This window comes from Anomaloglossus baeobatrachus, chromosome 3, assembly GCF_048569485.1.
Source record: "Anomaloglossus baeobatrachus isolate aAnoBae1 chromosome 3, aAnoBae1.hap1, whole genome shotgun sequence".
NCBI classification, from domain to species: Eukaryota; Metazoa; Chordata; class Amphibia; order Anura; family Aromobatidae; genus Anomaloglossus; species Anomaloglossus baeobatrachus.
Window position 1 is genome coordinate 523,191,765 of NC_134355.1, and position 13,920 is coordinate 523,205,684.

The window sequence follows — 13,920 nt, forward strand, 5'->3', positions numbered from 1 at the left end:
TCAGAGGTGTGGGTGTGTCGGACAACATGGCAGGAGCCAGCTAGCCACAGCAATGATAAGGGTCTGGCTACTAAAACAAACATGACAAATAAAACAAAAGATCTGTCTGTGACAACAAAAGCATGCCTGAACTTTTTGTCTTAACCCTTACAACATGCTGGCTCCAGCTTTTATAGCAAAAACGTGCTGACAGATTCCCTTTAAGTGTTTTTCACTGCACATTGGAAGTGAGATGTTTTACATGGAGAAAGCCGATCTGTTAGAGATGCATGCTGACTCTCCATCTCACAAAGGTTGCTGTCAGCACTCAATGGGCAACAGTTCCTCAATCCCCTTTTCTGTATAAGGCTAGAATCACACTTGAGTGTGACTCGCGTGAGGATCGCACTGCTTGTACCGGCTTGCGGCCCTCCTGACAGGAGCAGGTCAGCTGCATAGAAATAAATGCAGCTGGATGCTCATGTCTGGAGAGCGGCCCACCATGCCGGGTGATGCGAGGTGATCCTCACAAGTGTGACTCCAGTCTTAAAGGGGGTGGTTCACCCATATTTTTTTTTGTCTAGATCGATATTATATTGAGAAACAATGTTTCTCTCAAATACCTTGTGTTGTCAATAGTGCCTGTGAGAGGCGCTATTGCAGACCGCTGCTCCCCGTCCAGTGACGTACCCGTCCAATGCTGCCTCGTCACATCTGTACAGCCGGCTGAATTCTGAGCCCATCTGCTCCCTGCTCCTCCTCCCTCCTCCCTCACAGCACCTCTCTTGCTTGCAGCGTTCTGCGAGGAGGGAGGGGGGGCAGGAGACGCGCCGTGCTGTGCTAGGAGGGAGGAGGAGGAGGGGGGAGCAGGAGACGCACCGTGCTGTGCTAGGAGGGAGGAGGGAGGAGGAGGAGGGAGCAGATGGGCTGTGTCACAGCTCAGAGTCTGGAAGACTGTAGCCGGCTGCACGGATGTGACGTGGCAGCATTGGACGGGTACGTCACTGGACGGGGAGCAGCGGTCTGCAATAGCGCCTCTCACAGGCACTATTGACAACACAAGGTATTTGAGAGAAACATTGTTTCTCAATATAATATCGATCTAGACAATAAAAATTATGGGTGAACCACCCCTTTAAAGGGAACCTGTCAGGTGCAGTACGCACCCAGAACCACGATCAGTTCTGGGTGCATATTGCTAATCCCTGCCTAACTGTCCCTGTATACACTAGCATCGAAAAAGAGATCCTTAGAAAAAATATTTCTAAAGATCGTATATTATATGCTAATGAGGGAGGGCACTAGTCCCCTGGGCATTAGTTCCCCTGGCTAGTCTGTTCCATTAGCATGTTAGCACGCCCCTGTGGGCGTCACAGGATGATCTCACTCACCTCTACGCCACCATCGCGTCCGACGGGTGATTTTGGCTCAGTGCACATGACCCCGAAGATTGGGTCATCCACACTACTTCAGTTTGAATCCTGGACGCGTACACCCGGCTTCATAGTGCGCATGACCCAAACTCCATGAACAATATATAGTGAATAAAAAGAAGGCAGGAGTGAAAAATAGAAGAAGAAAACAGCACTGCTGAATTAGAGAATCAAAGGCGAACGATACCCAGGAATGATTCTTTATCTTATTAACTACATTCCTATGAGACGAAGGTGCCCTTCCTAATACCGGTGTATGGGAACAGCAGCACTTGAGTTTCTAATGACAAAGCCTCAAAAGGGAATCTGTCCCCAGGATTTTTGCCCCTAATCTGAGCAGCATAACGTAGAGACAGAGACCCTGATCCCAGCGATGTATCATTTATTAGGCTGCTTGCTTTAGTTTTGATAATCTGCTCCTGATAAAATAGTGATTTTATCACTACTACGGTAGTAAATCCTGCTGCCAGGAACTTAGGGGTGTTTCACACACAGCGAGCTCGCTGCCGAGATCGCTGCTGAGTCACGCTTTTTGTGACGCAGCAGTGACCTCATTAGCGATCTCGCTGTGTGTGACACTGAGCAGCGATCTGGCCCCTGCTGCGAGATCGCTGCTCGTTACACACAGCCCTGGTTCGTTTTCTTCAAAGGCGCTCTCCCACTGTGACACACAGATCGCTGTGTGTGACAGCGAGAGAGCGACAAATGAAGCGAGCAGGGAGCAGGAGCCGGCGTCTGGCAGCTGCGGTAAGCTGTAACCAAGATAAACATCGGGTAACCAAGGTGGTTACCCGATATTAACCTTAGTTACCAGCCTCCGCCGCTCTCACGCTGCCTGTGCTGCCGGCTCCGCTCTCTGCACATGTAGCTGCTGTACACATCGGGTTAATTAACCCGATGTGTACTGTAGCTAGGAGAGCAAGGAGCCAGTGCTCAGTGTGCGCGGCTCCCTGCTCCCTGCACACACAGCTAAGCGGTGTGCGCTGGTAACTAATGTAAACATCGGGTAACCATACCCGATGTTTACCTTAGTTACCAGTGTCCGCAGCTTCCAGACGCCGGCTCCGTGCAAGCGCAGCGTCGCTTGCACGTCGCTGCTGGCTGGGGGCTAGTCACTGGTCGCTGGTGAGATCTGCCTGTTTGACAGCTCACCAGCAGCGATCCTGACCAGGTCAGATCGCTGGTCGGATCGCTGCTGCATCGCTAAAGTGTGAAGGTACCCTTAGGCATATTCATGAGCTCCATATAACTACGTCCACACCACTTATTGGGCGGAAAGCTGCCAATCAGTGGTGTGGGCAGGGTTATACAGGGCTCAAACATTCAGAGAAGTGGTAGATTTGCAGCAGATAAAATGGAAATTGTACCAAAATGACAGCAAGCAGCTCAGTGAGTGACTAATTGCTAGAATCCGGTTCTCTGCCCCTACGTGGTGCTGTCCTTAGATGAGGCAGCAAAAAACACAAAACAACAACAACAACCAAACAACCAACCAACCACACAAACACACACACACACACACAACCACACACAACCACACACAAAAACACACAAAAACACAGGTGACAGATTCCCTTTAAAAGAAAAAAAAAAAAAAAATTGTGCCTTGTAGTAGCATATCTCTTAAAAAGGTGTGCATACTACCTTAAGACCCAGTTTATGCTATCTAGTCCTTAAAGAAGCACTGCTCCTAAAGTTTTTATCCTCAGTCTATTGCTATCATATAGCACTGTGTACTGACAGTTGATTGTTTTGCCTAGACCTAGTCAAGTCTTCTCTTTTCAATTAAATCTATGGCATCACGTGATTAAGGCTATGTGCGCACAGTGCGTTTTTCGCGGTGCGTTTTTGGCCTCAAAACTGCATGACTTTGCTTCCCCAGCAAAGTCTATGAGTTTTCAATTTTGCTGTCCGCACACAACTTTTTTTAAGCTGCATTTTTGAGCTTAAAAAAAAAAAAAAAAAAAAAAAAAATGGACATGTCAATTCTTTCCTGCGTTTTTCTCCCCATGCAATGCATTGGAAAACCGCAGAGATCAAAAACGCAGCAAAACGCAGCCAAACACGCACCAAATCGCGGTAAAAACGCATGCGTTTGCCGCGGGTGCGTTTTTAGCGGCCAAAACCGCACAAAAACGCAGCGGCAAAAAAACGCAGTGTGCGAACTTAGCCTAAAGGGAACCTGACATCAGGTGTTTACCTTATGAACTGCGCCCACCACCAGTAAGCTTGATATACAGCATTCTAGAATACAGTGTATAACAGCACAGGCCGCTCTGTATAACTTAAAAAACACCTTTATAATACTCACCTGGGGTGAAGGGGGGGGCAGTCCAGTCCGATGGGTGTCGCTGCTCTCGGTCCAGTGCCTCCTCCATCTTGTGCAATCGCCATCCTCCTCTCCAGCCCCGTGTGCATAACGCAGGGCAGAGCAAAGTACTGTAGTGCGCATGCACAGGTGGTCTTTGGCCTTTTCTCGTGCCTGTACATTACAGTACCTTGCTCCGCCCTCAGCAGCGCAAATCAAAATGTGCGTGCGAAAGAACACTATGCAGACCTCTCTGTGAATGACACAGGACGTGTCATGCACATGGGGATGGGAAGGAGGACGGTGATGGAAGAAAGAGGAGGTGCCAGACTGAGCGCGGCAACACCCATCAAACTGGACCGCTCCCTAGGTGAGTATTATAAAGGTGTTTCTTGCATACTACTGAGCGGCCTGGGCTCTTATATACAGCATTCCAGAATACTGTATATAGGGGCTTACTGGAGGTGGCCGCAGCTCATAAGGGAAAAATCCTCGTGACAGGTTCCCTTTAAAAACATACTAAACTGAATCCTTCTAAGCCCTATGTAGAAAAAGGAAGTTTCTTTTCCCTGTATGAAGCACCACATCAAAAGTCAATGGCAGGGGGATGGAGAAGTGCCACCGGGTGAGGCGTTGAAGAGGGGAATGATTCATGAAGGAACAAGAGACTTCCTGTTTCTACATAGAGCTTAGAAGGATTCAGCTTGTCTGTTTTTAAAGGGAACCTATCGGGCTCCCTTTGTACCCTCCAACCCAGCAGCATTCACATGTGTACTGAAAAATGTCCTGCCTAACCAGCCCTTAACGCTATTTACTAAAATCAATGCTTTAAAAAAAAAAAAAAAAAAAAAAAAAATGAAATAAAATATAAATTTATAGAGTGCGCTGTTCCTGTGGTAATTAGGCCTTTTACTAGTTGAAGGGCAGTTTCCCCAGACTAGTCGGCCCTCTTTCCATGTATCACTCCCCTGTGGGCAGGATGACATGATTTCCATGAGCTGGCGTCATCACAGCTGCTGGAAATCTTGCACATGCATGCGCTCATTTCAGCAGCATTAGTGTTCCTCAGAAGTCGGGTGTAAGCGTTCCGGCTTCAGAGGCGCTCTGCGCATGATTGGAGGAACAGCTTCTACACTTCTGATCATGCAGAGTGCTCCTCTCTAAAGCCGAGGAGCATACACCCAGCTTCTGAAGCACACCAACGCCGCCGAAATGAGCCGCGCATGCGCAAGAATTCTAAGAGCTGTGATGATCCCCAACAGGGGAGTGATATCATTGAATAGAGGGCCGACTAGTCTGGGGAAACAACAGCCCTTCAACTAGTCAAAGATTGATTTTAGTAAATAGCAGTATAAAGGGCTGGTTAGTCAGGAAATTTTAGCCTGCATGTGTTAATGCTGTTGGGTTGGAAGGCATAAAGGGACCAGATAGCTTCCCTTTAATTACGTGAGGTCATAGACCTAATGGAATAGAGAATTACCTGGGTAGAAAGGCAATGTGAGCAACTGTAAGTACGCAGGGCTATATTCTCCACTATGTAACATTTTCTTTCATTGGCTAGATACTACACTTTACTTAAGAATAGTTACAATAAGCCTGCCTTATTAATATTGACGGTTCAAGCAGAGAATGAGTATCATACTTTCAATATCCCAGTACTGCTCTTTAACATTACATGAGTTTTGTGAGAACACTCTTCCGCCTTTCCAGCATGACTCTGCCGTCCCAAACTCCTGTCCCAAGTGGCAGACAGCTACCTGGGTATCCTCATCACTACTATCCTCTGCTCCGGGTACCACCAGCTAGAACGTAAACCTCACAGCTTGTAGTAATATACACTCAGGAACGACATTTACTGACTAAAGGCCGCTTTACAAGCTGCGATATCGGTACCGGATATCACTAGCGTGGGTACCCGCCCCATCTGGTGTGCGACACGGGCAAATCGCTGCCCGTGGCGCACAACATCGCCCAGACCAGTCACACTACTTACCTGTCCGGCGACGTCGCTGTGACCGGCGAACCTCCTCCTTTCTAAGGGGGCAGTTCGATCAGTGTCACAGCTGCGTCACTGAACCGCCGCCTAATAGAAGCGGAGGGGCGGAGATGAGCGGGACGTAACATCCCGCCCACCTCCTTCCTTCCGCATAGCGGCCGGGAGGCAGGTAAGGAGAGGTTCCTCGTTCCTGCGGTGTCACACGGAGCGATGTGTGCTGCCGCAGGAACAACTTCGTTACTGCTGCAGTAACAATTTTTGAGAATGGACCCCCATGTCACCGATGAGCGATTTTGCACGTTTTTGCAACGATGCAAAAATCGCTCATAGGTGTCACACGCAACGGCATTGTTAATGCGGCCGGATGTGCGTCACCAATTCCGTGACCCCAACGAGTTCGCATTAGCGATGTCGTAGCGTGTAAAGCCCCCTTTAGGCTGCTTTCACACTGCGTTTTTTTAACATCCGCCATGAACGTTTTTTTAACGCAAAAACGGATCCAGTGCAAATGCGTTTTCATTTCAATGCATTTGCAATGGACTCGCGTCAACATGCATTCACATGCGTTATAGTGAGGATCCAGCGAGATGCAGTTTTTTAACATTTTTCAAAAACGCTACTTGTAGCGTTTTTGAGCTGCGTCCAAATACTGCAAATTGCTGGATCCTGACTATACTGCACGCAAACGCATGTGAACGCTAGCATGCTGATAGACAGAATCCTGCTTGCTCTACTGAGCATGTGCAGAAACCAGCCTCGGGTGATCATCACCCTCTCTCCCCCCTCCCTCTCTGTCTCTCTCCGCCTCCCTCTCGCCCCCTCCCTCTCTCTCTCTCCCCCTCCCACCCTCTGCCTCTCCCCCGCCTGAGAGCTGCGGACACTCGTAACCAAGATAAATATCTGGTAACCAAGCAAAGCGCTTCTCTTAGTTACCCGATGTTTACGTTGGTTACGTGTGCAGGGAGCCCGGCTCCTAGCAGCTGCAGACGCTCGTAACCAATGTAAATATCGGGTATCCAAGCAAGTTACCCGATGTTTACCTTGGTTACGAGCCTCTGCAGCTGTCAGAAGCCGGCTCCCAGTCTATCACGTTCAGTTCTACTCACTCCCGATCACATGACTCCAATGCCCGCCCATAAACTTAAAGTGACAGGATCCTGCAAAATAACATGCGTTTGCTGCGTTTTTTTGCTGTAAAAGCAGGATCCGCTTTTACAGCAAAAAAACGTTCATGACGCATGTTAAAAAAAAACGTAGTGTGAAAGCAGCCTTATTCCTAAATTACTGACATTATTGCACATACTACAGGCATAAACTAAAGTCCTCAGTCATGAATAGACGAGGAAACCTCACTTCCATTCATTCCACTCTTCTGAGAGTAACAGATTGTAGAAACAGATCGCCATCTGTGTAGAATAAAACGTGCCCCACTGATGATGGTGATTCATCGCTGTAATGAATAGCCGGATGCATCCAATTATATATAACAAATGTATAAAATCTACCAGAAGCGGACACCTTTATGGAAGATAAAACCGGCTTTATTCACCAAAAACCAGAAGAGTTTGTGCAAAATGCTCAGGTACCTTCTCATGTCAAATTAAAATACAAACGTGTGGGCCCCTTGGGTTTCTACATCAAACTTGTAGTGTGCATCACGCACAGGGAAATTCAAAACCAAAAAAAACCAAAACAGTGAAACCTAGTTGATTGTTGGATTTTTACCTTTTTTTAGTCAATTTTTGGTGGTTTTCATATTTTTTATACTTTAAGCCTATTTTATAAATGTTCTCATGTTTACTTATAGCTTAGTCATTGTGGGCAATGTTTGAGAAACTATAAAAGAAACTCAATGACTAAAAGGTCAGTAGAATCAGTTAACATGGAAAACCATTTAAAAAAAAACGTATACATTTTTAATAAATATGCATTAACAATGAACACACCACAAATAAATCAATAAAAGTAACTAAGTGCACAGAGAACAGGGAGGAGAAGCTCTGACAGCGGAGGTCTGCACCCAAAAGAATTGATATGGAGCCCCCATTCACCGTCGACGCTCCCGGTTCTGCCCTACATCACCCTGACAGATTACAGATAGAAAAAGTGCAAGTGCCTAAACAAATAAAGTGACAAAAAGTGCAATATCACCACCGGTCTGTGTAACAGATTGTATGCAGGACAGGCAATGATACCTGGGAGGTCAAAGATGAATACTCATCACCATCAAATGCGTTCCCCATGTGGTTCCTCAGGAGGTGGATTCAAGATTTTCTCAGCATGATGGCTAGCTGCCCTCAAGGATGGTGCAATGATAGCGGATTGCAGCCCAAAATGACCGCACTTAACTACAGCGCCAGAGCCCATGACATCTGCCCACTAGAACCTCATTTCTAATTACTTTAACGTTTCCAATCAAATAGAAAAATGATGCTATAATATAACACCAGCTGATACAATCATCATCTTGGCCGTTTATACTGTCCCTAAATGGAAAAACGTTACGCCACGCAACAGGACAGCATACCTCCTATAAATTACTTCCTACGGTCGCACTACACATCAATCGCTCATGCTCAAATAATATATTCACTGACTTAGTGTCCACCGTGACAAACAGCACATATCTGGAAATGTGCGTTCCACCTTGAAATGCATAGCGATTAATAGTCCGTCCTGGTCAGCACTGATGCTTGCGCATGACTGTTCGTATGTGTTCCAAGCTCGCCCGCTCAGATCAGGCCACCAGCAACACCAGGGACATGGCTAGATAGGAAGGTTTGTGTTTTCCGATGCATTTCAAGGTGGAACGCACACTTCCAGATACTGTATGTGCTCTTTGTCACGCTGGACATTCAGTCACTAAATATATTACGGATGCATCCCAGCGCGAGGAGCAGGTCTATGGCCATGTGCAAGTGATGTGTAGCGCGACCATAAGAAGTAATTCATAGGAGGTATGCTGTCCCGTTGCGCGGCGTAACATTTTCCATTTAGGGATGATATAAAAAGCCAAGATGATGATTCTATCAGCTGGTATTATACTACAGCATCATTTTCTATGTATTACAGGATCTATTTGGGAACCTGCAAGTAATAAGAAATTAGGTTATTGTGGGTGAATCTCTTGTGCACTGGCGATGTATTGAGGTCCAGTCATTTTGGGCTGCAATCCCCTATCACCACACCATCCTTGAGGGCATCATGCTGCCATAATCTTGAATCTGCTTCCTGAGGAACCACATGGGGAAACGCGTTGAGGCATTTGATAGAGGGATGAGTATTCATCTCACATCCCAGTTATCATTGCTTGTCCTGCATACAATGTTTCAAAGACTGGTGATGATATTGCAATTTAGCACTTTATTTGTTTAGGCACTTTTATTATTATTTATTATTATAGCGCCATTTATTCCATGGCGCTTTACAAGTGAAAGAGGGTATATGTACAACAATCATTAACAGTACAAAACATACTGGTATAGGAGGAGAGAGGACCAAGCCCGCGAGGGCTCACAGTCTACAGGGAATGGGTGATGGCACAATAGGTGAGGACAGCGCTGGTTGCACAGTGGTGTACTGGACTGAGGGTTATTATAGGTTGTAGGATTGTTGGCACTTGCACTTTTTCGATCTTTAATTTGACAGGGTGATGTAGGGCAGAACGGGGATTGTCGACGATGAGTGGGGCTCCATATCGACTCTTTAGGGAGACAATATTGTAGGGTTTGAGCTTCTCATTTTCTGTGCAGTTTGTTACCTTTATTGATTATTTGTGGTATGTCCATAAATGCATATATTAAAAATTTTCAAGTGTTAAAGGGTTTGCCATGTTAACAATGGTTGAGGATTCCAGATATCTGAAACAGATTCTTGAATTGAAATCTTTTAAAAGCAAATATTCTCCAGTCTTCCCCAGCATGTCCTGATATTACATACATCTGGATTTTCTGCACAAATTTAAGACATTTTATGGGGAACATGCAACTTTGCACTAAAAATCTGCAAACAAGGTTAAAAAAGAAATGCATAGTATTTTTGATTTTGTGCACAATTCATGAACCACTGTGAAGAGTTTGGTGCAAAAAAAACCAAACCAAATAGCATAAGACAATTTTTTTTTTTTTTAAAAGAAACTTAAAAAAGGGTCTCAAACTCAAAGAAACAGCCACAAATCATGAATCGGGCCCTCATTTTTTTCCCCTAATGTTCAGCTGCCATGATTTGATCTCACATACCTTTAAGCCATCACTGGGAAGTCTATAGCCAAACCGGGCAGGAAGATCTTCAAAAGACTTCGATACATTGTCTGCAGAGTGCTAAAGAGAAAACACGTGTTAGTAAGTATTGTACTCCACTTATTTACACACTACAAACAGTATAAAAGGAGGGGGACTTTACAGAGATATCACTGCCTGCTAGGAAAGTTAAAAGAATTTGGCAGGAGGAGTCTTTTGCAGATGTGTCAAACTGAAGACCTGCGAGTCAAATCCATCCCGCCACATCATTGTGTGTGGCCCGGGTGCTGGGGTACCAGTAAAACCAGGTGCTTTTCTCCGCTGTCCACATCTGGCAGAAAAAAAAAAAAAAAAAGCCCTCCGCAAATTTGCACTGCGCATGCGCTAAAGAGGCCGTCATGCACAGTACAAATGTTAATGCATGGCCACCTAGTAAGTGTGACGTAATTTCCGGCATGAGTTGTCAGCGTCATTTCTGGTCCGGAGCAAAGCGCACCATTCGATTAAGTGGCTGGGACTCAGGAAAGAGGTGACGTGGGGTCCCCATCTTTAGCCCTAGATCACTTCATCAAATGGAGATGCTGCAGTGAAGAAGGGCAAAGGGTGCCTGTGGTGGGGTTTATAGGGGGGGTGGGGGAGAGGGGAGAAGACACCTGTGGCGTTTTTTTTTGTTTTTTTTTGGGGGGGTGAGGGGGGAAATGGTGTGGGGATAACTTGGGATTTGGGGCCGTGTGCCCATTGTGGAATTTGAGTGGTAGACAATGCTGGCAGGACTGCATACAATGTTAAAACAAATAAGAAAACACAGCAGAGGAGCACACATGCAGTGAGTGCGAGCGCCATATGTATAAGCACCACCCATATATGTATACGAATAAGTCCTAATTTGGATTATCAGATGTTCAGCAGTAATAGAAGAACTGATATTTTGATACATAGTATTCCACAAAAGAGAGTACACACCTCACATTTTTTTACATGTTTTATATCTTTTATAGGAGAACACTGGATATATGACACTTAGATACCATGTAAAGTAGTCAGTGTAGAACTTTTTTTTTTTTTTATAAAAGTATAAATTTGGTGTGGCCTCTAAATAACAACACACAGCTGGTAATGTCTAAACCACTGGCAACAAAAGTGAGTACACCCCTAAGTGAAAATGGACAAATTGTGCTCAATTAACATTTGCCCTCCCCAGGTGTCATGTGACATATTAGTGTTACAAGGTCTCAGGTGTGAATGGAGATCAGGCGAGTTAGATTTAGTGTCATCACTCACACTGGTCCCTGGAAGTTCAATGTCTAGGGCTAGGCTATAAAAAGTTTGCCAACACCCTGAAGCTGAGCTGCAGCACGGTGGCAAAGACCATACAGCAGTATAACAAAACAGGTTCCACTCAGAACAGGTCTCATACGAGTGCTGCCAGCACTGGTGCAGAAATTACATGTTTGGGGAGGGGGGGGGGCGGAAATCGGCTTGTCAGTACTCACACCGCACACTGTAACAAACTGGTGTGCATGGCTGTCATCCCAGATGGAAGTCTCTTCTAAAGGTGATGCAAAAGAAAGCTGGCAAACAGTTTGCTGAAGACAAGAAAACTAAGGATATGGATTATTGGAACCATGTCCTGTGGTCTGATGAGAACAAGATAAACTTATTTGATTCAGATGGTAGCTGCAGCTTAAAGGCCCTAAAACTGGTGACAGGTTGCCTTTAATACCACCAGTGGGCTCATATACAGTATTCTAACATGCTGTAAATAAGAACCCAGGCCGCTGTATAAAACGTAAAACACACTTTATAATACTCACCTAAACAGCCACTGCGGTCGAGTTGGGTCATATGGGCATCTTCGTTCTCCGATGCCTCCTCTTTCGGCCATCTTTGTCGTCCTTCTGAAGCCGCGGTGCATGACGCGTCCTACGTCATGTACACGCATCGGCATTGAGGTCCAGGGCAGATCAAAGTATTGTAGTGCGCCTGCACGGGACCGGAGAGTGTGTATGACGTAGGACACGTCATGCACCGCGGCTTCATAAGGACGACAAAGATGGCCGAAAGAGGAGGCATCGGAGAACAAAGATAGCCCAACTCCACCGTAGCGACAGTTTAGGTGAGTATTATAAAGTGATTTTTACGTTCTAGACAGCTGCCTGGACTCTTATATACAGCATGTTACAATGCTGTATATAAGAGTCCAGTGATGTTGGCCGCAGCTTATAGGCCCCAAATCTGGTGACAGATTCCCTTTAAGTGTTTATGTGGAGGCAACCAGGTGATGAGAACAAAGACAGTCAAGCATGGTGATGGGAGTGTCATGGTATGGGGACACGAGTGCTGCCAGCTGTGGGGAGCTACAGTTCAATGAGGGAACCATGAATGTCACCATGTACTGTAACATACTGAAGCAAAGTGTTACCTCCTCCCTTCCAAAACTGGGCCGCAGGGCTGTATTCCAACTTAATAACCTCAAAGACACCTCCAAGACGACCACTGCCTTATTAAGGAAACAGAGAAAAAGGCACTGGACTGGCCGAGCAGGTCTCCAGACCTAAACTCTATTGAGCATCTGTGGGCCATCCTTAAAATCGGTAGGTGGAGGAGTGCAAGGTCTCTAACATCCACCAGCTCCGTGATGCTGTCATGGAGCAGTGGAAGCGGATACAGTGGCTCCTGTGAAGCTATAGTGAACTCCATGCCAAAGAGAGTTTTTGAAAATAATGGTGGCCACACAAAATTTTCACTTAGAGGTGTACTCACTTTTGTTGAAAGCGGTTTAGATATTAATGGCTGTGTTGAGTCATTTAGAGAGCACCCAAATTTACACTGTTATACAACCTGGACACGGACTACTTTAATAATATAATAACATTTATAGAAGACTAAATAGATTGTAATTTTTCATTCTAAATCCCTTTGTCATAATTAGGGATAAGCGGAGCTGTGGCTATTCAGGTTTGCTGGGTTTGGCCGGACAATTGTTAAAAGTTCGGATCGGTAACCAGACTTAACCCCGAACCCCATGTAAGTCAATGGGGACCTGAACCTTGGGCCTGTAAAATGATTGTAGCAAGGACTATGGGGCTGAAAAAAGAAGTACAACGGGGGTAAAAGTAGGACAATTGTCCTGCAATCAAATGAGGATAGTAATTTTAACCCCCCCAAGTCTTTTTTCACTTTATTACCACTGTAACTTTATGAGGTTATAACTCTGGAACGCTTCAACGGTTCCCGGTGATTCTGAGTTTATTTATTATTTTTTGTAACATATTATAAACTCATGATATTGGTAAATCTAGGACGATATTTTTTGTGTTTGTGACAACATTGGGAATTTGAAGAAAATTTTCAAAATTTTGCAATTCTCAAACCTTGAATTTTTAAAACCAGCGAGTTATGTCACACAAAACAGTTAATAACATTTCGCACATGTCTACTTAATATCGGCACAATTTTTGAAACAATTTTTTTGTTAGGGTCAAAGTTCATCAGCAATTTCTCATTTTTTCCAACAAAATTTACAAAACGATTTTATGTTTAGAGACATTTTGTTGGGCAATTTCTCCTGGGTATGCCAGTACCCCATACGTGGTCCAAAGCTACCTTCGAGGCGCAGTACAACATGAAAAAGGGAAGGAGTGCCATATTGAAGTGCAAATTTAGTTGTAATGGTTTGTGGGTGGCATGTCACATTGGCAGAGCCCCTGAGGTGCCAGAACAGCATAGGCCCCCCACAAGTGACCCAATTATACAAACTGCACCACTGAATGAATTCATACTGGGGTGCAGCGAGCAAAAGGACACTACAGGTGAGTCACAAAATGTTATACTATTGGGCGGGGAACAAAAAATAATTACATTTTTACCACTAAAATGTGGTTTTCACCCCAGATTTAAAAATTTGACATAGGGAATATTTAAAAAAAAATAAAAAAAAAAAATTATATATTTATATATTCATAT

The 13,920-nt window shown here is 45.1% G+C and overlaps 1 protein-coding gene across 1 annotated transcript in view; it reads right to left on the reverse strand.

Annotated features, from left to right (window-relative positions):
* Positions 1 to 13,920, reverse strand: part of RNF13 (ring finger protein 13) — a 117,199-nt gene that overhangs the window by 60,827 nt on the left and 42,452 nt on the right. The window contains exon 3 of the mRNA XM_075340765.1: positions 9,955 to 10,035. Within this exon, the coding sequence (XP_075196880.1) occupies positions 9,955 to 10,035 (81 nt within the window). The remainder of the gene's footprint in view (positions 1 to 9,954; positions 10,036 to 13,920) is intronic.